Below are 26,506 nucleotides of genomic sequence, written 5' to 3'. Positions count from 1 at the left end.
AGATGTCATCAATGTAGCGCAAGTAGAGTAGGGGCATTAGGGGACGAGAACCGAGGAAGCGTTGTTCTAAGCAAGCCATAAAAATGTTGGCATACTGTGGGGCCATGCGGGTACCCATAGCAGTGCTGCTGATTTGAAGGTATACATTGTCCCCAAATGTGAAATAGTTGTGGGTGAGGACAAAGTCACAAAGTTCAGCCACCAGGTTTGCCATGACATTATCGGGGATACTGTCGCTGATAGCTTGTAGTCCATCTTTGTGTGTAATGTTGGCGTAGAGGCCTTCTACATCGATAGTGGGCAGGATGGTGTTTTCAGGAAGATCACCGATGGATTTTAGTTTCCTCAGGAAGTCAGTGGTGTCTTGAAGATAGCTGGGAGCGTAGGGCCTGAGGAGAGAGTCCACATAGCCAGACAATCCTGCTGTCAGCGAGCCAATGCCTGAGATGATGGGGCGTCCAGGATTTCCAGGTTTATGGATCTTGGGTAGCAGAAAGAATACCCCTGTTCGGGGCTCTAGGCATTTGTCTGCACACATCTGTTCCTGCGCTTTTTCAGGGAATTTCTTGAGCAGATGGTGTAGTTTCTTTTGGTAATCCTCAGTGAGATCAGAGGATAATGGCCTGTAGAATATGGAGTTAAAGAGCTGCCTAGCAGCCTCTTGTTCATATTCCAACTTATTCCTGATCACGACAGCACTAGAGTGAAATCCCTGCAAGCTGCACGGACACTTTTCAAAGACACCATAATAGAGGCCCAACTTAAATGTATACCCCAAATTAAAAAACACAGTAGAAGAACTAAAAAAGAGCCACCGTGGCTTAACAACCATGTAAAAGAAGCAGTGAGAGATAAAAAGGCATCTTTTAAAAAGTGGAAGTCAAATCCTAGTGAAGTAAATAGAAAGAAACAAACACTGCCAAATTAAATGTAAAAATATAATAAGAAAAGCCAAAAAGGAGTTTGAAGAACAGCTAGCCAAAAACTCAAAAGGTAGTAACAAAATGTTTTTTAAGTACATCAGAAGCAGGAAACCTGCTAAACAACCAGTGGGGCCCCTGGACGATCGAGATACAAAAGGAGCACTTAAAGACGATAAAGTCATCGCAGAGAAACTAAATGAATTCTTTGATTCAGTCTTCATAGCTGAGGATGTTAGGGAGATTCCCAAACCTGAGCCGTCTTTTGTAGGTGACAAATCTGAGGAATTGTCACAGATTGAAGTGTCACTAGAGGAGTTTTTGGAATTAATTGAGAAACTTAACAGTAACAAGTCACCGGGACCAGATGGCATTCACCCAAGAGTTCTGAAAGAACTCAAATGTGAAACTGCGGAACTATTAACTATAGTCTGTAACCTGTCCTTTACATCAGGGATAGTGCTTGGGGTGTGCTATAGACCGCCGGGAACTAAGTTGGATATGGATAGAGCCGTTTTTAATGTTTTTAATAAAGTAAATACTAATGGAAACTGTGTGATCATGGGAGACTAACTTCCCAGATATAGACTGGAGGACGAGTGCTAGTAATAACAATAGGGCTCAGATTTTCCTAGATGCGATAGCTGATGGATTCCTTCATCAAGTAGTTGCTGAACCGACTAGAGGGGATGCCATTTTAGATTTGGTTTTGGTGAGTAGTGAGGACTTCCTAGAAGAAATGGTTGTAGGGGATAATCTTGGCTCAAGTGATCATGAGCTAATTCAGTTCAAACTGAACGGAAGGATTAACAAAAATAAATCTGCAACTAGGGTTTTTGATTTCAAAAGGGCTGACTTTCAAAAATTAAGGAAATTAGTTAGGGAAGTGGATTGGACTGAAGAATTTATGGATCTAAAGGTAGAGGAGGCCTGGGACTATTTTAAATCAAAGTTGCAGAAGCTATCGGAAGCCTGCATCCCAAGAAAGGGGAAAAAATTCATAGGCAGGAGTTGTAGACCAAGCTGGATGAGCAAGCATCTCAGAGAGGTGATTAAGAAAAGCAGAAAGCATACAGGGAGTGGAAGAAGGGAGGGATCAGCAAGGAAAGCTACCTTATTGAGGTCAGAACATGTAGGGATAAAGTGAGACAGGCTAAAAGTCAAGTAGAGTTGGACCTTGCAAAGGGAATTAAAACCAATAGCAAAAGGTTCTATAGCCATATAAATAAGAAGAAAACAAAGAAAGAAGACATGGGACCGCTAAACACTGAGGATGGAGTGGAGGTCAAGGATAATCTAGGCATGGCCCGATATCTAAACAAATACTTTGCCTCAGTCTTTAATGAAGAGCTTAGGGATAATGGTAGGGCGACAAATGGGAATGAGGATATGGAAGTAAATATTACCATATCTGAGGTAGAAGAGAAACTCAAACAGCTTAATGGGACTAAATCAGGGGGCCCAGATAATCTTCATCCAAGAATATTAAAGGAATTGGCACATGAAATTGCAAGCCCATTAGCAAGAATTTTAATGAATCTGTAAACTCAGGGGTTGTACCGTATGATTGGAGAATTGCTAACATAGTTCCTATTTTTAAGAAAGGGGAAAAAAAGTGATCCGGGTAATTATATGCCTGTTAGTTTGACATCTGTAGTATGCAAGGTCTTGGAAAAAATTTTGAAGGAGAAGGTAGTTAAGGACATTGAAGTCAATGGTAAATGGGACAAAATACAACATGGTTTTACAAAAGGTAGATCGTGCCAAACCAACCTGATCTCCTTCTTTGAGAAAGTAACAGATTTTTTAGACAAAGGAAACACAGTGGATCTAATTTACCTAGATTTCAGTAAGGCATTTGATACCGTGCCACATGGGGAATTATTAGTTAAATTGGATAAGATGGGGATCAATAGGAAAATTGAAAGGTGGATAAGGAATTGGTTAAAGGGGAGACTACAATGGGTCCTACTGAAAGGTGAACTGTCAGGCTGGAGGGAGGTTACCAGTGGAGTTCCTTAAGGATCGGTTTTGGGACCCATCTTTTTATTATTGACCTCAGCACAAAAAGCAGGAATGTGCTAATAAAGTTTGCGGATGATACAAAGCTGGGAAGTATTGCCAATTTAGAGAAGGACAGGGATATCCTACAGGAGGATCTGGATGACCTTGTAAACTGGAGTAATAGTAATAGGATGAAATTTAATAGTGAGAAGTGTAAGGTCATGCATTTAGGGATTAATAACAAGAATTTTAGTTATAAGCTAGGGATGCATCAATTAGAAGTAACGGAGGAGGAGAAGGACCTTGGAGTATTGGTTGATCATAGGATGACTATGAACCACCAATGTGATATGGCCGTGAAAAAAGCTAATGCAGTCTTGGGATGCATCAGGAGAGGTATTTCCAGTAGGGATAAGGAGGTTTTAGAACCGTTATACAAGGCACTGGTGAGACCTCACCTGGAATACTGCGTGCAGTTCTGGTCTCCCATGTTTAAGAAGGATGAATTCAAACTGGAACAGGTACAGAGAAGGGCTACTAGGATGATCTGAGGAATGGAAAACTTGTCTTATGAAAGGAGACTCAAGGAGCTTGCTTGTTTAGCCTAACTAAAAGAAGGCTGAGGGGAGATATGATTGCTCTCTCTAAATATATCAGAGGGATAAATACTGGAGAGGGAGAGGAATTATTTAAGCTCAGTACCAATGTGGACACAAGAACAAATGGATATAAACTGGCCACCAGGAAATTTAGACTAGAAATTAGATGAAGGTTTCTAACCATCAGAGGAGTGAAGTTTTGGAATAGCCTTCCAAGGGAAGCAGTGGGGGCAAAAGATCTATCTGGCTTTAAGATTCAACTCGATAAGTTTATGGAGGAGGTGGTATGATGGGATAACATGGTTTTGGTAATTAAATATTCATGGTAAATAGGCCCAATGGCCTGTGATGGTCTACTAGATGGGGTGGGATCTGAGTTACCCAGGAAAGAATTTTCTGTATTATCTGCCTGATGAATCTTTCCCATATGCTCTGGGTTTAGCTGATCGCCATATTTGGGGTCGGGAAGGAATTTTCCTCCAGGGCAGACTGGAAGAGGCCCTGGAGGTTTTTCGCCTTCCTCTGTAGCATGGGGTACGGGTCACTTGCTGGAGGATTCTCTGCTCCTTGAAGTCTTTAAACTACGATTTGAGGACTTCAATAGCACAGATATAGGTGTGAGGTTTTTTGCAGGAGTGGTGGGTGAAATTCTGTGGCTTGTGTTGTGCAGGAGTTCGGACTAGATGATCATAATGGTCCCTTCTGACCTAAATATCTATGAATCAGCTACCGTACCGAATGACTTGAAGATAGAGAATGTAACGCCAATATTTAAGAAGGGCTCTAGAGGTGATCCTGGCAATTACAGACCGGTAAGTCTAACGTCAGTACTGGGCAAATTAGTTGAAACAATAGTAAAGAATAAAATAGTCAGAGACATAGAAGAACATAAATTGCTGCGCAAAAGTCAACATGGTTTCTGTAAAGGGAGATCATGTCTTACTAATCTATTAGAGTTCTTTGAGGGGGTCAACAAACATGTGGACAAGGGGGATTCAGTGAACACAGTGTACTTCGATTTCCAGAAAGCCTTTGACAAGGTCCCTCACCAAAGGCTCTTAAGTAAATTAAGTTGTCATGGGATAAGAGGGAAGATCCTTTCATGGATTGAGAACTGGTTAAAAGACAGGGAACAAAGGGTAGTAATAAATGGTAAATTTTCAGAATGGAGAGGGGTAATGAGTAGTGTTCCCCAAGGGTCAGTCCTAGGACCAATCCTATTCAACTTATTCATAAATGATCTGGAGAAAAGGGTAAACAGTGAGGTGGCATAGTTTGCAGATGATACTAAACTGCCCAAGATAGTCAAGACCAAAGCAGACTGTGAAGAACTTCAAAAAAATCTCACCAAACTAAGTGATCGGGCAACAAAATGGCAAAGGAAATTTACTGTGAATAAATATAAAGTAATGTGCTTTGGAAAAAATAACCCCAATTATACATACAATATGTTGGGGGCTAATTTAGCTACAACTAATCAGGAGAAAGATCTTGGAGTCATCGTGGATAGTTCTCTGAAGACATCCACGCAGTGTGCAGCGGCAGTCAAAAAAGCAAATGGGATGTTAGGAATAATTAAAAAAGGGATAGAGAATAAGAAAGAATATCTTATTGCTCTTATATAAACCCATGGTATGCCCACATCTTGAATACTGCATACAGATGTGGTCCCCTCATCTCAAAAAAGATATACTGGCATCAGAAAAGGTTCAGAAAAGGGAAACTAAAAGAATTAGGGGTTTGGAACGGGTCCCATATGAGGAGAGATTAAAGAGGCTAGGACTTTTCAGCTTGGAAAAGAGGAGACTAAGAGGGGCTATGATAGGGGTCTATAAAATCATGAGCGGTGTGGAGAAAGTGAATAAGGAAAAGTTATTTACTTGTTCCCATAATATAAGAACTAGGGGCCACCAAATGAAATTGCAAGTTTAAAACAAATAAAAGGAAGTTCTTCTTCACTCAGTGCATAGTCAACCTGTGGAACTCCTTGCCTGAGGAGGTTGTGAAGGCTAGGACTATAACAGGGTTTAAAAAAGAACTGGATAAATTCATGGAGGTTAAGTCCATTAATGGCTATTAGCCAGGATGGGTAAGGAATGGTGTCCCTAACCTGTTTGTCAGGGAGTGGAGATAGATGGCAGGAGCGAGATCACTAGATCGTTACCTGTTAGGTTCACTCCCTCTGGGGCACCTGGCATTGGCCACTGTCAGTGGACAGGATACTGGGCTGGATGGACCTTTGGTCTGACCCAGTATGGCCATTCTTATGTTCTTATAACACCCCTAGGATACATTTTAGTTTCTCAACTGGTTCAGTCAAGTATAATAGGACATAGAAAAATTGTGTTAGGGAAGAGAGACATGGTTTAGAGAGAACAGAGACGTGCAGCAGGGTGATGAGGAAAGAACAAGGCTCCATACATCTGAATCACAGAGATACCACACAGCTTAGCACCTCACTTTCAGAGCAGCTGTCCTAGCACCACCACAGGGTCCTGTACCCAAGAGCTTTCCAACCATTCATTCAGCCTCCCAAGCCCACCTGGAGGGGAGTAGGTATTATGGGGAGGAGGTGACTGGGATAAAGTCAGTGGCAGAGGCGGGACTAGAACTCAGCTCTCGTGCTTTAGCTCCTCCCCTTTTGTCATAGTCAGTCATTGATACGAGACACAGAGTCCCTAGCAAGCCTGTCAGCATGAGACATACATGTATATGGAGCTCTCAGCACAGGAACAAATTAGCACAGCACCATAGCGCCTCCTGCATATGGAGTAGGTATGTGCTTGAGGCATAATCAGAGCCAAGATGAGAGAGGGCCCAGACCCCTCCATCTTATCACCCTCACCCTCTCTGTGCTTTCAACCACTCTGCATAGCTCATTTACCTGCTAAAGCCAGTCCTCCTTCGTTCCAGGCAGCCAGCTCTGCAACGCCCTCCCCTGCCCCCAGCTGGCTGGCACGCCACTTCCCCACTGCACCCCAGGCACTCCTTCAGGCTGACTCACAGCTGCCCAATGCATGCAGGCCAACCAGCCAGCCTCCTGCCCACTCACTCAACACTTCTCCGCCCCCCCAACCGCTGTGACTCTTGGCCCTAGTGGTTATTTTGGCACTGGAAGATGGCAGCATGCAACCCAAGGAGGCCTCTCCTCTTCATACACCTCAATTCTGCTCTAAACAGCGTCTCTGAAAAGAGCCTTTGGACCTCCAAGGAACAGCCACTGCCCAGGCTGCTGCTGTGTGGGACAGTCACCTGTGCTAGTGTTTTCATGCCTGGGTCTGAATGCAGAAGAAAACCAGAGAGAGCAGGGAGGGTGGAATAGCAGAGGCATATGACAATGCAGGCAGAGGTTATGCCTATAACAGGAACTAGTACTTACCAACTGCAGAGAGTGAGACTGTAGGTTTCCTGGTGTCCCTGAAACACAACATTACCAGTATAAGTCCCTCACCTCTCCTCAGCTGGGGACAACCCCTTCTCCCCTGAGAGGTCCTTTCTAATGGAAAATTGAACTTATTACTGGCTCCTGGATCTTATTTATCTCTGAGGGGTTTTTTTTTTTTTTAAAACCAGGAGGCAGATGTGACACAAACTTGTCTGTGTTCAAACAAGTCTAATGGAAGGGGGCACCAGCCAGAGAAGAATCACGATTTTAGCCTGTGCTTTATCATGTAAAGCATTAAGATTAAATATAATACTTAGTCCTGCCTTGAATGCAAGAGACTGGACTAGATGACCTCTCAAGGTCCCTTCCAGTTCTATGATTCTAAGACTGTAGGCAGAACTGGGGGCTTTTTAGCAGAGTCTTTGTGATAGGGTAGGGGGGAGAGAAACTATGCTCCCTCTGGCGTGTGGCTATTGTGGGAGGCAAAGGGACAGCTACTGCCATTCTTGTGTGTTCCCGGTGGACGTTACAACACAACATTTCCAAAGAAGATTCAGCAGTATATGAAGAAGCTACAGTAAAATTAGACAACCTGCCAATCAGTTTATCAAAGCCTTTGATGATCCCAATTCACAGCAAATGGAATCACAGCCCCAGAGTAAAGACAACTTATCTGTCTCCAGGCTATAATAAAATTAGGAGGAATTAATAAAGTTGGGCGGTCCCGATAGGCCAGATGCTGAGCTGGTGTAAGTAAATGCAGCACTGTGACAACTCACAGCAGCGGACACTCCGACCTTAGGACTTTAACATAAGAACAGCCATACTGGGTCAGACCAAAGGTCCATGCAGCCCAGTATCCTGTCTACCGACAGTGGCCAATGCCAGGTGCCCCAGAGGGAGTGAACCTAACACGTAATGATCTAGTGATCTCTCTCCTGCCATCCACCTCTACCTTCTGACAAACACAGGCTAGGGACACCATTCCTTACCCATCCTGGCTAATAGCCATTAATGGACTTAACCTCCATGAATTTATCCAGTTCTCTTTTAAACCCTGTGATAGTCCTAGCCTTCACAACCCCCTCAGGCAAGGAGTTCCACAGGTTGACTGTGTGTTGAGTGAAGAAGAACTTCCTTTTATTTGTTTTAAACCTGCTGCCCATTAATTTCATTTGGTGGCTCCTAGTTTTTATATTATGGGAACAAGTATAACTCACTTTAACTCACTCTTAGGTGGAACTGGTCAAGAAATTCTTCACTCTAATGAAATACTTCAAATAAAAACAAATTAAAAAAAAATTTAAGAAGTTTTCTTTGCAATTATTCAGGCTGTTAAAAACTGAAGGTTTTTGACAAAAATGCAGTTTTTTCTTTCCCCCCCAAAGGGAAAAAAAGGCAGTTTTCTATTAAAAAAAGTTTTGATGGAAAGATTTTTGGGGCAAAAATCCATCAGTGCCTCTTCCTGTTCAGTGTGGGACCATGACATAACTTTATAGAACAGCACAACTGTGCAGATTCTGAACCTACTTGAAGGACTGGGAGCTGTTGAGACTAAGGGAAATTGGTTCTGGCTTCTGCAAGCACAGCTGAAAGAGTACGAGAGCACTTTTCCCTCCAAGCTGCCAGTCACCAAAAAAGAGAAGCCCCGTAATCTTCCCATAGTGTAAGAGTGGAGGCTCTTGCTCTTACTTGATATCCCAAACGTAGATGTACGTATCAACAGAACTGGTAACCAGCAGATCTGGCTCAAACACCGCCCAGTCTAAATCACTGCAAATGCAAAACCAAAGGAGAACACAATTGTCAATTGCACACATAACACACTGTTGGCATTCTCTTCTCGGCAGTTCATAAAGCAACTCTCCACAACTTTCCGTAACAAACCCATGGCATTTACACTGAGATTTCCTAAAGACTTCATGAATAAAAGCAGGACCTACCTTATTTCTTTAAGTAAATGATCCTCGCCACACTCAGCCTTATAGCTACTACTTCTGCCCACCGCCCCACAAAGAGAGGGTTTCAGAGTGGTAGCTGTGTTAGTCTGAATCAGCAAAAACAATGAGGAGTACTTGTGGCACTTTAGAGACTAACAAATTTATCAGGGCATAAACTTCTGTGGGCTAAAACCCACTTCATCAGATGCATGGAGTTGAAAAGGTGTTACTCACACCTTCTTGTCAACGGTTTGAAATGAGCCATCCTGATTACCACTATAAAAGGGATGTTTCCTCCTGTTGATAATAACCCACTTTAATTGAATTGTCTCGTTAGAACTGACCCCCCACTTGGTAAGGCAACTCCCATCTTTTAATGTACTGTTATATAGATCTTCCTACTGTATTTTCCACTCCATGCATCTGATGAAGTGGGTTTTAGCCCACGAAAGCTTATACCCAAATAAATTTGTTAGTCTCTAAGGTGCCACAAGTCCTCCTCGTTGTTTTTACAAAGAGAGGGGATATTTTAGCAGCAAACCCCAGATTGCCAGGCATTTCTCAGCCCCAGCCCTCCATTCTGCGAGGCACATCACAGCTGTACATGCAACACAAACACAGCCCTCAACCAGAGAGGGCTGGCAACTGTCCGAAGGGCTGCAATTAGTCTTCACAATCCACATGCAAGGGAGAAATGCTTTCTTTACCCCATCCCCAACACAGAATGAAAGCATTAGTCCTGTGACAATCCCAGGCCCAACCGCTGGCATGCATCAGACTCCAGAGCTTCCCCGTGTACTAGTGCAATGTGCAACAACTTAGCCATTAAGGACCGCCTGTGCCCTACTTCCCTGTATCTGGCGTCAGTCTGAGTCGCAGGTGGGATTCAGTTTAATAGCCCCCGGTTGTCTGTTTCCCTGATGGCGGCTGCTGTTCTTTAGGAGAACTGCCATGGGAAAATGTAATGACACCGAAGTCACCAGACACTAACTTGAACCAGATGTGCATGCTGCAGCCATGGAATGGTGGTCTCTTTAAATCAGAGATCTTCTCCAAGTGGCAGCATGGGCTAAGAAAGTTGGTAAAAATAGTCTGAATTTCTCCAAGCAAAAGGGTTGTGATGACTGTGCTTCAATGTACACCAGCTATGAAGCCAGCCCTGTGATTTTCCTCACAGTACCTCAAAGCAGTGCTGGGTTCCTCATTCTCATACCTGATCACACGCGTGTGCCCTTGCAGTGACGTGCCAACTTCCCCATTACCATCTTTCCATTTATACAGGTCAACTCGCTGGTTGCTCTGAAATTAAATGGATGAAATGAGGTGGTGGAAGGCCCACAGAGCAGTACAGGGCTCCGGATCTGTCAGGTTCGAGGTCCCTGCGATTGGAACAGTATCAGTTACTGGCGAGTCAAACCCTTTATGGCAGAGGCTTCACTCAGACTGGGAGGGGAACGAAGATGAACCCATGCCTGATTGGCAGATAAAGCTTTTGAAACTCTCTTCAAAGCCTAAATCTTGCTTCAATTCACTCAAAATTAGAGGTGAATAGGAATGTAGACAAAATCCCAAGGTCATATGTTTCCCTAAGTGTCCTACTCTGGACCCAGAGTGTGGTGTTCGAACTACCGGCAGCCATGAGTCAGCCTGCAGGAATTCCTTTGCATTCTATACAGATTTACCCTGGAGTTTTAAATGACAGGTGGGTAGAGGTCCCCCAACACCCATCCATGCCACTGCCAAACAGGAAGGAGTGACTGCTACAATGGGAGCATTTCAGGGTGCTCCCCACTCCTTCTGGCTAAGGGAATGAGGCACTAGCTCACACTGCTGTTTGGAGATCACAAGGATGACCCAGGTGTATCTATGGTAAGTATCTCCCTGGAACTGTTACTTAGATTGGAAGCTCTTTGGGGAAGGGACTGTCTTTTTGTTTTGTGTTTGTACAGTTCCTAGCACGACAGGGTCTTGGTCCATGGCTAGGGCTCTGAGGCACTACTGTAATACACCTAATAAATAATAGTGTGGTTCCAAGACTCATTCTTGTTACAGCAGAGCGACCGCTTCGCTAGAGTTAAGACCAGTTTTCTGTTTAAAGCTTGATTCTAAGTTCTCTAGAATCAGATTGCCTTGAAATTCAGTGTGCCTCATGGGGCTGTGGGGTTTTGTTAGTGAGCCAAAATTTGGCCCCATTTGGCCAAGGGGTTCCCAAGATAAAGCTCCTGGAAAAAAACAGCTTTTCTTAAAGCTGACAGATTCTGGCAACCTCCCTTTTACTCGCAGACAGAGATAAAACCAGGGCTCAGCTCATCACACCACAGCACCCAGAGCTCTTTTGGGGGAAATCAAATTAAATGCTATTTCAAAAAGGGCTCATTGCAAGCCTCCTGCGCTTATTCTTGCGCCTAACCAATTACACTGAGCATGTACAGACAAAGAAGTTAACAGGATTATTAGCTTCAATGTTTCCCACCAGCTGGATAGTGCAAGTGGATAAGCAACAGTCCACTGAACATGACCTAAGCTCAACTCTGCCCGATTTTCAGAAGTTTGAGCTTCACTGAACCTGACATTCTGGAAGGGAACGAGGTATCACCGAGAACATTAACTCTGCATTAACAAAGCTTTTGCCATTTAATTATCTGCATTATCCCTTGTTTTAACAGTACAGACATCTGATGGAAACAATAATAGTGCAGAGTACAGGTAGTTTACATTTATGCAGCACTATTCATTCCAAAGCTCGGTATTTACAGATGGATAACACACTTCCCCATCACTGAAACGCAACCCTCCAGCTCTGTGATGGAATGTGGCACCTGTTTAACAGTGACAGTAACTCTATACGTGGGCTTAGAACAGGGAGACTCCCACAGCCTTTGGAAAGCGTAGGGGGATTTGGGGGAGGTGGAATACCAGTCCGCAGTGGAATTTGGCCAGGGCACCACGGTTACCACCTCATCTCTTTGTAGGATGTGTCAGCAGGTGTCTCAGGACCTCAGTGGCACATGTCAGCCAGAAGGTGGCATCTTTGGCAGCACAGCTCCTGGTTCCAGAGAGCGACAGCTGCACACTGCGAGTGCTTCCCAACAACCACTCCTCAGGGCACGTATGAACAATGGCTTCAGAGGGGTCTGTTCACCCCTCTTGAAGGAATGTTTGTCACTATCCTGAAGGCGGGGGAATAACAGCGTCCCAGGAACAGAAGGGCATGAACTTTCCCAGGCCAGACTCTAGTCAGAGCCAGGGACAAGGAGAGAACGTGTGTGTGGATTCCTTTGGGAAGAAGCCAAAAAATAAGAACTCCTCCTCCAGCAACCCTGGGATGGACCTCTCTGCCTGCATTGACTGCAGTCATTTACAGCACACAAAAGAAACGTGAATGACTCCCAAGTCAGAGTGATGGTGTTTCACACCCCCTGCGCACAGCCATAAAGGGCCACCCAAGGTGCAGTTCACTCGAGAGGGCTATCTCCAAAGAGTCCTGAAAACCAATGAAGACTTCAGAAGTGTCAATAGAACACTGCACAGACTTCAAGGAGAAGGATTCTAGCATTCCTGCCTCCAAATTAGATAGGGTAAGTTTTAGCCCGTGGAAAGCCCTCTTCCAGACCGCCACCGGAACATCAGCCAATAACAACAAGGGAGAAAAGGAAGGTCCTCTGGCCTGGAGGTGGGGATGCCGCCACTTGATCCCTAATGCGAACTCCTTCCCTGACCTGCTTCAGCAATGAGGATACCTATAAACCTATTACCAAGACACTGAAACGCAATGGAATTCGTTTGTAGGCGGGCTTGGTGCAAACTACAGCTTATTATGGGGGAGCAAAAGGATGCTCTTTGCATCTCAAGGACGCTGGGTTAGAACTTTAGCACTGCTCTTCTGAAGGCAAGGATGCCTGGAGGGACCCCCTGATTCACTGGGAGTTAGCAAAGCTCACACTGCTTAGCTACAGCATTCCCAGGAAGTTGGCTTGCTGCTGGAACCAGCATTGCGAGGACAATGCATTCCTTTTTCAGCCTGCATTTGAAAAGAAGCCTCTTACTTGGCTTGCAACTAACATTGCTTTTGGGCTGCCAGGTATTATTGCTTGTGATCATCACAGGCTGTAAATATCAAAAAGCAGTAGTGAAGGGCACCTTTTTGTAAGCTATTCAGGAAGAGCCAGCTGCCTGAAGGCATGGATAAGATGCCTGTCATTTGTCTCATGGGTCAGAGCAACCAACGTAGGATGATTCCTCAGTGTCTCCGTTTTTTTATTTTAAAACCACCTTAACTTTCAGTGTGACAGTCACTTCAGGACAAAACTCAGTCCTTTGCCCATTTGCAAACCCCAACTCTTTTTTTTTGCCCTCCTGTGTTTGTAATGGAGATAAGCCAATATTGATCAGCTTTATTTACAGACTGGGTCAAGAACCACATCCCATCAGCAATGCCAAGAACAAAATAGTACAGAGCAAGAAATTTAACACACTTGTAAGTCATGTAACAAAATGGAGGGGTTAAAAAAATGCAGAGCCCACCATTCCCTATTGGATAATGATAATTTGTGAGCCTGATCTATTTGAGAAGGTTCTTTAGAAAAGACAAATAAGAGACATCTAGAATCATCATCCACTGACCAGTAACTAAGAACTACCACCTTGCCAGCAATAAACCAAACATAAAACCTGATCTTGCAATCTGATTTGCACACATGTGCATATATATGCTATTCTTGTGCCTGCACAGAGCCCTGTCAGGGGTGCTGGAACAGAAAGGGTCTGGGGGCATGGCCCCATCACTTTTAAGAGTGGGAGGGCTCTGCCCTCCCATTTTTTACTGGCATAAAGGTGAGTGATGAGGGTGGGGCCTAAGCAGAAGGGGCCTCAGGGGCTGGGCCACAATTCAGGAGCTGGTGACCTCTCCACTTCTGCTGCTCCCGAGCCCCACTAGCCTAGTAGAAGCAAAAGTTCCACCTGTGTGGATCCAACTGCAGGACTAGGGCATTCATGGAGATGTAAGTGTTTAAAAAGTGAGCTCACCGAAGCTGCAAAGTAGTGTGCATAGCTGTCATGTGGATTCCATTGCACTGCCCCAATGTCCCATTTGCTCTGACGGGAGATCTTGCGGTGACCTTCGGTTGGCACATCCAGGTTAACTAGGTAGAGGAAACGGCGGCTGCAAGGTACATACACACAAAGAGCCTGCATTATCATGGCTGGCCTGAAACCAAGCTGTACTAACAATCTGCCTATCATGCCAAAAAAAAAAAAAGAGAAGCATTTGATAAGGCACAAATAAAAGTTACTCCTGCAAACACTGAATTCCCTCAATCCCCTTTTGGTAAGTGTGTGAAGTCAAAAGTGTAGAAAGGATCAGACTGGAGACACTGATAAGTTAGAGAGGATCCAAAGAGAGACAGAAAAGATAAGACGATATCAGGACTGTTAAAGTTACTTCTACAAAAGGTTGGCGCTGGAATGTCCTGAATTACTTATTACTGATCACACAAAGGTCAGATGTACGGTAAGCAGGCAGCTGTTCTGGGCGCTCTGACAGCACTGCCAAGAGGAGGAACAGGAAGACGGCTGGGTTTCCTTTGCAAACCAAGCCTTTTAAAATCATCGCAGGCTACATTCTCAGAAGTGTAAGGCGTGTGGGAGACAGGCATATGCATGGTTTTCACAGGGTGCTGAACATGCTGGTGGACAGAGGCATGGGAATGGGCTCAGCTGTGGGTGTGGCACACACAGCAGATTTTCAAAAATGCAGGGCTGCCCCCTAAGCCGTTATAAATGCAGGCAAGCTAGCTGTGTTCCTGGCATGAGCAAATCAAAATGTGCAAGTGGGAGTGGTATCCAGCTAGACCAGGGGTGGGCAAACTTTTTGGCCCGAGGGCCACATCGGGGTCAGAAACGGTATGGAGGACCGGGAAGGGAAGGCTGTGGACCGCAAACAGCCTGGTCCCCGCCCCCATCCGCCCCCTGACTGCCCTCCTCAGAACCCCCGACCCATCTAACCCCACCTGCTCCTCGTCCCCTGACTGCCCGCTCCCAGGACCCCCGGCCCTAACCACCCCCCCGGGACCCCCCCATCCAACCCCCCCCACTCCCTTTCCCCTGACTGCCCCCCCGACCCCTATCCACACCCCCACCCCCTGACAGGCCCCCCAGGACCCCACCCCCATCCAATCCCCCTTCTCCCTGCCCCCAGACTGCCCTGACCCCTATCCATAACCCTGACCCCTGACAGACCCCCCTGGGACTCCCACGCCCTATCCAGCCCCCCCATTCCCCATTCCCTGACCGCCCCCCTGAGAACCTCCACCCCATCCAACTGCCCCCTACTTCCTGTCCCCTGACTGCCCCCCGGAACCCCCTGCCCCTTATCCAACCCCCGCCCCCTCCTTATCATGCCGCTCAGAGCAGCAGCAGTTCACAGCCCCGCCGTGCTCCGAGAGGGAACAGCAGGGGAAGAGCCAGGGGCTAGCCTCCCAGGCCAAGAGTGCAAGGGCGGGGCAGGACGGTCCCGCGGGCCACATAGTTTGCCCACCGCTGAGTTAGACCTACACTGACTGCCGGGCCTGCTGTTGCTGTTCAAATCAGACACTGCTGGGGACAAAGCGGCACTGAGGAATGTGACTACAAAGAGGAAACAGGCAGGCTTGAGGGTGGGGTGGGGTGATGGGTATCCACAGACTTTGTCTTTTTGCTTTAAAGACAGAGAGACAGGAGCAGTAGAGGGAGGAACAACCATTGAGCACAACTGTGGAGTCAGCCAGATAGCTGCAGCCGCATCTTTCATTTTGAAAAGAACATGCTAATGGCTGGTAATGTGCCATTAGCATATGGCAGTGAGTTGCTAGCTCAAAGTAATATGACAGGTGGGAGCAAAACACATGCAGCCCAAGCAGTTTAAACAGCAGCCACTCAGGAGGCTTCAGAGTCATAGTGCTAAAGGGAGCAGGTGCCTTGAAAGCCAAATATCTATGGCACCTGCTACCATGCCAATCTAGAGGGTTTCTTTCAACAACCAGAACTGCAGGACCATACATGCATTCTGCAGGGTTATGCCCTCACATATCACTGGAGGACCATGATGGTAGCTGCTCCCCATCCTTGTTCTGACCTCCTCTGGGCCTGGTATAACCTGACTAGTCTCTCCATATGTGGCGATGGTGCTCCAGTGCGTAAGCACAGGGCTTTGCACTTTTCAAATAGGTAATTCATTTGTTGGAGGCCTGACTTTGTGGTGCACACTCGGGGAAAGTCAGAGCCCAAGGGGTGCTCAGCCTAGGTCCTAATTTATCAGAGAGCCACTTCTACTCTTCTCTCATGTTTCCTTGCAGGATCCAGAGGCAGAGAAGGCAAGGGCCAATGTACAGAGGGGTCAGGTGCTCTCAGACCACTGCCTCCAGTTCCTAACGCATAACTTGCCACACAAGGAAGTGATACACCAGGGTCCTATACAAAAGGAAATGAGGGGTAAGGAGTGGGGTGGGGGAGCTGGACTTTGGAAAACCACGGTAAGATAAACTGGGGCATTAATTTAGCTGACCATACTGCATGGATTCACCTGGCAGGGATATTGACAGCAAAATACAGGATCTCCCACCCACTTGCATAATTTAAGAGCTTATTAATTCATTTATGATTCTAAAGAAAACCATCAGTGATCTGTACTTCAAACAGAATTCCAGATGGCCATACTAGTTAAGTGACACTCCAAAGACTCCACTGGTGTCATCAGGAAAGCATCCACTGCAGAAACAGTAACAGTGTTTGAGTTAGTGTTTCTGTCTTTTGCCTCTCTATCACGTTGGAAACGTGACCCAGTAAGCTCTGAATAGAATTCAGTTTCACCCTCCTCCAACAGTACATCAGCTTTTCAATCAAGATCAGCCTGAAGGTCACTGATTTGACTTCTGAAAGAGATTGCCACAAATTTCTATTGGAGAGTGTCACACTCACCCTGAGAGCACCGCATGCTGTCCAAGACAATCCACTGACATAGCAGTTGCCTGTCAAAGAGAAAAAACTAAATTACACCCATCAGTTTACGTTTCCAGTCAAACAAAGCTATGTGCAAGATTGAAATCCTGAAGGAACGCCTGCCTGCTTATCTTTAAGGCGGCCCAAGCTGGTAGGGTGGAAGCAAAGCTTGCTTGACATCAGGGATAGAAGAATTATCTTCCTCCCACAAATCACAATCTGGGATGGGGAGCTGATCTGAAGGATGAAGGTAGTGTGAAGATGTTGTCTCTTTAGTGCAGGTTGAAGAATAGATATGACAGACACAGCTGCAAGCACTGAAAGCTTACTTCTTTTCCCTTAACTCTGCAACCACAGATGAAACCTTTTAATCACTGTTCTCTAATGATTATTATTAATGTGGTTCTGTTCCTGTTGTGAAGTAGCTTTTAAAAAATGTTAACCCTGCTTTTATTCCGGGAACATCTTTTACAATCCTGCACGTATGTAAAGTGTGACCACTTCTGTAGGCCAGACATGCACAAATGGAAGATAGCTAAGATATATCAGAGTCTTCTTTATGTTTAACTTTCGTATTGATGGAAACTAAGAGACCCCTAAGTCCCTCCAAGAGATTGAGACAGAACAGACTGGCAGATAAGTTTCTGCAGGAAGAGAAAATGAAGCAGGTTTTGAAAAATTGACATCTACGTGCTAACGGTGCATAGGAAGCTTTATCTGAATAGCCAAGGGCCTAAACCATCAATTTACATATCATTTAAATGTAATTAAAAAAACTTCTAGCTCTCATGGTTTCAAAGATAAGCTTCTGAATATGACCCAACTGTAAAGCAACACAGTGCCATCTTCCTAGGTCTGCAGCCAGCTAGCTAGCTCCTGTCCTTTTACTGCTGCTAAGAGCTTTGCCAAGCAGTGTCAGTGTGAAATTAACAAGCCTCTGGTCAGCTTCACAGCTACCAACTGGGCAGCAGAAAAAAGAATAAATATATATGTTGGTTTTACTCTATTGCCGGGCTGGGCAAACCTATGAGCAGGGTAGTCTGGCTGCCCTCCCTACATTTTTTTAGTGTTCAGATTGTTTTGTTCTGGCTGGTAAGTTGAGTCTTTTGGCTAGTAGTGGGTCTCATACATTTCTCCAAACACTGAAGCTAAGAATTTAAAAGGACTCCGTTATTTAGTACCCTAAATAGCAAGGGCTAAATCTATCCCCCTGGACTCCAGTTAAGAACTGCAAACAGAATTACTAGTATAAAGTGTGTTATGACATTTACAGCAACGTAACATAGGGGAGGAGAATTTGCAACAATATTTCTGTCACAGTTCAGGGCAACTGTACCTGTATTCCCCCAAGTGGTCCCTCAAGGGCCCCCACTCTAAGTTCCCAGCTCCTCAGCCATCACCTCTCTTGGGTAGAAAGCTGCATTATTTTCCTTTTTTCTTTAAAGGCTGCACAGTTTTCTACCCACCCTCTGATACTCCCAGCAAGCCAGTCTGCCTAAAAGGCCAGCATCTGTGCTTTGCTTTCTCTCCAGAGGCTGTGCCCTGTGGATAGCCCACAGTTATAAGTTACCACACAGCTCTTTATAAGCAAGCACCTTTACTCTTCAGGTGAAAGCATTACAGAGAAAACATATTAGAAGACTAAAAGAACCTACTTGCAAGCTAAAAAGTTTATCAGAGGTCACCCCCAACTCCAACAAGGGCTCTGGTAGGTGTCAGTCCTTCAAAACTCACAACTGGGTTTTCCCCATGGTTACAGGTTCATAACTAGCACAGATTCAGAATCAAGAACCACCATGAATAGTTTAATCTTGGCCTCATGTAACAGGTGATCAGCAGACAGTGGCCTGCTCCTCAGGGCCTAGCTTCGAAAGGCTGGGTTTTTGCATAATCAGAGGTGAGGAATTTGCATTCACCTCCCCCTAGATCAGGGGTGCGCAAACTACAGCCCGCGAGCCGTTTTAAGCCGGACTGTGAGCCACACCATGCGGCTCGGCCCCACTCCGGCTGGGGCATTGGGTCAGGGGCCACACCACGCTGCTCCCGGAAGCCGTGGATGGGGATGCATGGGGCGGATGGGGCTGCGGATGCGGCAGCGTGCAGAGCCGCCTGGCCACGCCTCTGCGTAGGAGCCAGAAAAGGGTAATGCCACTGCTTCCAGGAGCCACTTGAGGTAAGCGCAGCTTGGAGCCTGCACCCCCTGAGCCTCTCCCCATGCCCCAACCCCCTGCCCCAGCCCCGATCCCCCTCCTGCTCTCCAAACGCCTTGATCCCAGCCCAGAGCACCCTCCTGCACCCCAAATTTCTCATTCCCAGCCCCACCCCAGAGTCTGCACCCCAACCCCAATTTTGTGAGCATTCATGGCCCACCATACAATTTCTATCCCCGTCGGGCCAAAAAGTTTGACCATCAGTGCTCTAGATATTCCCCAGGAAATCCACTTGACACTTTGTGTTACAAAAGCCCATTCTTGTCTGACACATTGTTCAAGATAGCCCTTTGAAATGCTAGGTCTCACATCTGTCACATCTCCCCCCTCGAGCGGTTACATGCAATCCCGACCCACAATAATATATGAACTATTCATTTAATACAATGGACTCCAAAGATACTTAATTAGTAAGGTCTCCCTAAGATATAACAGGAAATTGCCATCTCTATCACAATAGCTAGAATAGCTCCTTTTACGAAAAATGAAGAGGAAAACAGCTGAAGCCATTATTGACATAAGCGCTTTTGGTCTGATGAAGAACTAGTCAACTGGCAGGTATTTAATACAGCTAGAGTGGAGCAACCTTATGCTCTTGGTACTTTGTCCATCTTTCCCAGGAGACAGGAGAACGCCAATAATTCAAAGCTCAAGTCATCTTGTACAAAGGTTTTTAAAATAGGTTTAGTCAGCTGTTCCTGTTTTAAAAAGTTCTTTGCAATTTAGAAACCGTTCATATATGGTTGTAATTAACACTTTATGTATCGGTATACTGCATTTGTAGACAGTGAGTAAGTGTTGTTAGGACAAATTTCAATGCCATAAAACTTAATTACTGACGAGAACAGGACAAAGCGCCAGTATACAGTCTCACATCCTGGACGACCATTCTGTCAGCGTCACAAATGAGGTCACTTGATAGGAAGATAGCCGGTCCAGTATTACAGGTTCGAATCTGGGTGTAAAACTTCACTGTCAAATTCGTTGCAGAGGTTTTGCATGCCAAGAACATGACCTTTCAGAACGCAGCTCTGAGCAAAACTAAGACAGATTTCCTCTAGACTAAATTCTCAGGTTACCTGCAATTGCTGCAATTAGCATTAATGCTTATTTGGATAGGTATGTTCAAACTATTACATGTTTGAAAGGAATGCTTAGTCACCAGCACAGGCAGCATCCCCCACCCCCCAAACATCTTTACTGCTCTTCTATCTTCAGAAAGCACCTTTTCATACCCCCGAATGCTATCTGCTTTTGGATGTACCGTAACTATTGCTTTCCACTTTGCAGGAAGCAGACAGACTTGATTTTCCATGGTTGCACTATCTTTAGATTCAGTAAAGAGTCCTGTGGCACCTTATAGACTAACAGACGTATTGGAGCATAAACTATGTTTAAATTGTAAGCTCTTGGAGGGTAGAGACCAGTTACTTATTTAGCTTAGCTCACTGTCTTGCACGCTGACAGCTAATCAGAAAAAAATTATTTTAACCCACCTTTGGGCTGCACTGACAGCTTGCCAAGAACCTATGGGCCACATCCATTTGGATCAAAGGGCACAGATTACAAGCTCCTTCAATTTCAGGGAGGAGATGTAGCCTGCAGACACTCCAGGTTTTAATCTGCTATATGGCCTTCTGCTAAGAGATACAGTATTGTAGGCTGTGGCCTGGAGTTTCCACAAGTAATGCTTTGGTATTAGACATCAGGTTGGCTGCAGTGAGGAGCTCTATGGGCTGTAAGTGCTGAGTGTTATTTGTCTGTAGATTGCTCTTTAGCCATCTGTGTAATGTTCATGTCACAGAGGCAGTGTGGATAGAACATGGATGAGATGCAGGCTGTCACTGGTCTGTAGGGTGACCCCAGAAAATCACTTCACCTCTGTGAACCTCAGCTTCCCAGCTGTAAAATGGGGATAATGATACTGAGGATTGACTTTGTAAAACCTTCGGAGATCTACTGCCAAGAAGTGCTCTGTAAGAGCTAGGGAGTTATAGTGTTTTACCACATGCTGTGAGCAGAGCTCTCACACAGCCCTACCCATACAGGCCCAAACCCAAACCATATGAGTATGTTCAGCGTTAGTGAAAGGTGCCAGCCTACCAGCCCTGGGGACTGAAGTCCTCTACTCCTAGAACAGGCAGTGCCAGTTCCTAAATCGACCAGTGGGCCTTGCTGCTGACTTGCAAGAAACAGCTCCAGGAGAAAGGAAGTAGGTTCAGCCTCCATAGTCTTTTTAATCCTCAGCTTCTCTATTAAGATTGACAACTGTCATGTTGAAATCTATCTGCAAGGAAGAGGACTGAGACCCCCGACTCATTTCACATAAACTGTCAAGTGGTAAGATTTGCTCTCTCCTGATCTGGACCAGATCTGAACAAGTGAACTAGAGGCGAATGTCTTCATCTCATTATCAATTCTCTGGAAGCAATTCTTCACCACGGCACCATGTTCATTTCTCAAAACTTGACCTCTTTAATACTTTGATTATAGGAAGAGATGGAGGAATGCAAGATGTAAAACAAAGAAGGCTGTAGGCTAGATTCATTACACTGAAAACATATTAACTCAACACCTTTGTTCCTAAAGAAGTAGCGTGACAGAGATGGTAATTTCCTGCAACATCCTGCACAAACCTGACTGAATTAAGTTGGTCTGTCATTGCGGCCAGGGACTGCATGTAATTCCGTGGGGAAGAGGGACCACAGCTCTAACAAACAGGGGGGCTGGTTAGGTAAATTCACTCCAGCTGTAAAACCACCAGAGCAGTATCACCACTTGGGGAGGTTTGCATATACAGGTTCAAACTGGATTCTCCATGGACCAACAGACAAAAAAAGGACTTCTGGTTAAACAGCCTGAGTTAAAACAGACTCAGGGCCTTCTTTCTGATCCTACTGATGAACAGGACCATCTGTCTAAGTGGAGAAGGGGAAGTCCTTTCTTGGAAGGGTTGGAAGGACGTGGCCCAGTTTGTCGCCTTGTTCTGAGCAAAAGGGGTTATGAATTTGTAACCACAGAAATAATCCCTGGTGGGGTTTAAAGGACTGTTTACTGGCTAGACCACTTGTTGGAGTTGGGGTGCTCTCTGGTATGCTTATTGGCATGTGCAATATAGGCTCTTTTATTGTGTTAATATGTTTTCTCTGTAATGTTTTTACCATAAGAGTAAATGTGCTTGCTTAGAAAGAGCTGTGTGCTAACTTAACTGTGATAATTACACCGTTTTCTGTCTCCAAGACGAAGAGTAAAGCAGGCCCTGCTTAGGCATCCTGGCTTTACTTGGAAATTCACAGTGAGGGCTGCCTGGAAATACCCAGCTCAGGAGGGACAGAGGCACGAGTCTCCACCCAAAAGAGGTGACTGCTGGGGAACTAGAAGCTAAAAGTGGGAACTCTTGCTGGACCACAGAGGGAGAATACAGGTGCAGTTGGGGATCGGTCCTGCTTCGAGCAGGGGGTTGGACTAGATGACCTCCTGAGGTCCCTTCCAACCCTGATATTCTATGAACTGTAACAGACAGAGCTACTGTGTTCAACTGTTGTTGCAATTGCTAGTGCTTCTTTTAAGCATGTTTCCTTATGTGGTATATTTTAAAACATCTGCATTTGGATGCACTTGTAAGAGGGTTTCACTATAAGTAGTAGCTTCCAAAATATAAGTTTGCCTTCTTGTTTTCTTGAAAAGAGGGCCCCCAATTTTCTTCCACTCAAACCCAACTGAACAATATAGACTAGAGATAAACTGCCATAGAAAATAATTTAAATGTTGCTTTCACCAGCAACCCCAGCAGTAACAGAAACAGTAAATCAGCACGTCAGACATGGGTGTGTTCCCCAAATGTTTTAAATGGGTTATGGCTAAATGAACAAGATATAATTTGCACATCAGATTTTAGATGATTAAGCTGGACAAAAATACTAGAACTCTGCGTATAGTCACTTTAATAAGAGGAATAAATATATGATCAGCAATTGAGCAAAAACAATAAAAAAGTTATTCTCAATTGATTAAGTGTATGCATTGTACGCATTCAGCAAAACATGGGATGCTTAGCAACAAACTTCAATTTAAAATGCTCATTTTCTTGGCAACAGAGGTTATGAGTTTTTAAAAATATGTTGCTTAGCAGGCACAGAGCTATCTTGGCTGTTCAAATATTTGATAGTCACTACACTTTCACACAAGGATTTCAAGGAAATGAAGCCAAGAGGATTTCCTACCATGATTATTGCCAGAGATCTTTCTGCTATTTTATTAAAAGAACCTTAAATGCAATAGACGTGCAGGACAGGAAAGCAGCCAGGTTTCTACGTATCAACTTGGTCATTCATTTCCATTCACCATGAATCTCTTTTGCAGATTGCAGCCATGCTTAGATCCCCATCACCTTGCAAGGGTTGTAGCTGTGATGGTCACTAACACTGAAACCAGCAGCAACTGTCCAGATTACCAAAATCCATTTCAGGAGAAAGAAACAGAAAATACTTTGACGGAGTCAGTCACTCACCCGGCAGTTAAGTAAAGGGGCTAGGCAGGCGAGCCAAGAGTTAAAAAATAAACCTAGGGTAAGCATGTTGAAAGAAGGGGAAAATGATACAAGTATGTCTTATCTGGTAGTTTGGAAGAAAACATAAAACCAAGGCCTTGAACACTTATGGTCATAAATGATTCCAAGGCATCTCTCAAAAAAATAGGCCTAACTCTGGGATCTTGCCCAAATCCTGGATTAAAGAGACACCAACACATTTAAAAATATATGCTGTAAACAAAATAATATCGCTAAAAGTACCTGGGGAACCCAATTTACTGCTCACATTTTTATTCAACTTTACTTTAATAAGAACTTGTTTTGAAAAAGTTAAAGGGTTAACTTTAAAAGGTTTCTACAACTGAATTAAAAGTAGTTTCAGCTAATACACCCGCTATTGAGTATCCCTGCCAAACTTTGTGGTTTAGCAATTACATTTTATTTTTTAAACAAGAGAAGAATGAGGGGGGATTTGATAGCTGCTTTCAACTACCTGAAAGGGGGTTCCAAAGAGGATGGATCTAAACGTTCTCAGTGGTGGCAGATGACAGAACAAGGCGTAATGGTCTCTAGTTGCAGTGGGGGAGGTTTAGGTTGGATATTAGGAAAACCTTTTTCACTAGGAGGGTGGTGAAACACTGGAATGCGTTATCTAGGGAGGTGGTGGAATCTCCTTCCTTTGAGGGTTTTAAGGCCCGGATTGACAAAGCCCTGGCTTGGATGATTTAGTTGGGGATTGGTCCTGCTTTGAGCAGGGGGTTGGACTAGATGACCTCCTGAGGTCCCTTCCAACCCTGATATTCTAGGATTCTCTCTCTCTCTACTGCTGCTTGAAGGCCTCACACAAACAACGGGGGAAAATGACTGTCATTTCAAAGGAAACCCTGAAAGTGACTATATAGCAAGTACCACCAAAAAAAGAGAGAATTTTCTCTCTAATATTTTAATTACAGGCATCTCAGTTGTTAACTGTAACAACAACAGGTAAAAAAAATTCTTGATAGAAGTATGATTTTATACTTCAGTAAGGCTTTTGTTACCGTCTCATATGACTTCTCTTAAACAAACTAGAGAAATATAGCCTAGATGAACCTACTACAAGGTGGGTGCACATTATCAATGGTTCACAATCAAGCTAAAAGGATATATCATGTGGGGTCCCACAGGGATCTGTCCTGAGTCCATTTTATTCAATATCTTCAAATATAATTTGGACAATGACATAGAAAGTACACTTATAAAGTTTGTGTATGATAACAAGCTGGGAGGGGTTGCAAGCACCTTGGAGGGCAGGATTAGAATTCAAAATGATCTTGACAAACTGGAGAAATGGTCTGAAATAAATAGGATGAAATTCAATAAGGACACAGATAAAGTACTTCACTTAGGAAGAAATAATCAATTCCACAAGTACAAAATGGGAAATGATGGCCTAGGAAGGAGTATGCAGTGTTGTAGCCATGTCAGCCCAGGAGATTAGAGACAAGCTGGATGAAGTAATAGCTTTTATTGGACCAACTTTTGATGGTGAGAGAGAGCTCTTGAAAAGCCCTATGTACTTTGAAAGTTTGCCCCACTTACCAACAGAGTTGGTCCAATAAAAAAAAAAATTATTACCTGACCCACCTTGTTTCTCTAGGAAGGAATATTGCAGAAAAGGATCTGGAGATTATAGCGGATCATAAACTAAATGAGAGTCAACAATGTAACACGCTGCAAACAAAGTGATCGTTCTAGGATGTATTAGCAGAAGTGTTTTAAGCAAGACACAAGTAGCAATTACTCCATTCTAGGCAGCCCTGATAAGGCCTCAACTGGGAGTATTGTGTTCAGTTGTGGACACCACACTTTGAGAAAGATGTGGACAAATCAGAGAAGGTCCAGAGGAGAGCTAGAAAAATGTTTAAAGGTCTAGAAACATGACCTGTGAGGAAAGATTGAAAAAATTGGGTTTGTTAGTTTGGAATAGAGGTGACTGAGTTGGGACATGATAACAGCCTTCAACTATATAAAAGGTTGATATAAAGAGGAGGGTGAGAAATTGTTCTCTTTAGCCACTGAGGATGGGACAAGAAGTAACAGGCTTGAATTGCAGCAAGGGAGATTTAGTTAAACATTAGGGAAAAGTTCTTAACTGTCACAGAAGTTAAATGCTGGACCAAATTAACTAGAGAGGCTGTGGAATCTCTGTCATTGGAGGTTTTTAAGAACAGATTGGACAAACAACTGTCAGCGATGGTCTAGATTTGTTTCAGAGTAGCAGCCGTGTTAGTCTGTATTTGCAAAAAGAAGAGGAGTACTTGTGGCACCTTAGAGACTAACAAATTTATATGAGCATAAGCTGTTGTGAGCTACAGCTCACTTCATCGGATGCATCGGTCTAGATTTGGTCCTGCCTCAGTGCAGGAGGCTGGACTTGATGACCTCATGACTTCCACTCCTGCATTTCTATGAGCTAGTCTACAGTAGAAGCGCTACAACGGCACTGATGGAGCTGTGCCACTGTAGCACGTCTGGTGAAGATGTCCAAGCCGATGGGAGAGAGCTCTCCTGTCCACTTAATTACTCTACCTTTGCGAGAGCGGGTAGCTCTGGTTTTGTCTACACTGGCACTTTTGGCAATAAAACTTTTGTTGCTCAGGGGTGTAAAAAATCACACACCTAAACAACAAAAGTTTTAACCACAAAAAGCACCAGTGTGGACAGTGCTTCGCTGGGGGGAATCGCTCTCCCACCAATGAAGCGATCGCCCCTGGTTGGGGGTGGTTTTATTTTGTCGCCAGGAGAGCTCCCTCCCAGCGACAAAGAGGGGCTACACGGCACCTTCCCACGGCAGGGCTGCAGCAGCACAGCCATGCCATTGTAAGGCCGCCGCGTCCACGTGGCCTGTGCCAGCAGGAGCGCGTCTCCAGCCGACGAAGCGCTGTCTACGCCCGGGGGGCT

General features: G+C 44.8%; 1 protein-coding gene across 14 annotated transcripts in view; it reads right to left on the bottom strand.

Annotated features, from left to right (window-relative positions):
• WDR59 (WD repeat domain 59) overlaps positions 1 to 26,506 on the bottom strand; it is an 88,563-nt gene that overhangs the window by 54,896 nt on the left and 7,161 nt on the right. For 13 of the 14 annotated variants that reach the window (XR_006285086.1, XR_006285085.1, XR_005222304.2 and 10 more), the window contains 5 exons: positions 16,802 to 16,851; positions 13,874 to 14,009; positions 10,062 to 10,147; positions 8,601 to 8,681; positions 6,903 to 6,940 (listed from right to left, as the gene is read on the bottom strand). Coding sequence is in view for 8 of the 14 variants with exons in the window: in XM_007064534.4 (XP_007064596.2) it covers positions 6,903 to 6,940; positions 8,601 to 8,681; positions 10,062 to 10,147; positions 13,874 to 14,009; positions 16,802 to 16,851 (391 nt within the window). In the remaining 6 variants the exon portion in view is untranslated. Of the gene's footprint in view, positions 1 to 6,902; positions 6,941 to 8,600; positions 8,682 to 10,061; positions 10,148 to 13,873; positions 14,010 to 16,801; positions 16,852 to 26,506 lie in introns of those variants that run through there. The other variant, XM_027826948.2, reaches the window with a different exon arrangement.

Source organism: Chelonia mydas, chromosome 12, assembly GCF_015237465.2.
Source record: "Chelonia mydas isolate rCheMyd1 chromosome 12, rCheMyd1.pri.v2, whole genome shotgun sequence".
NCBI lineage: Eukaryota > Metazoa > Chordata > Testudines > Cheloniidae > Chelonia > Chelonia mydas.
This window is presented reverse-complemented; position numbering and strand designations above follow the sequence as displayed.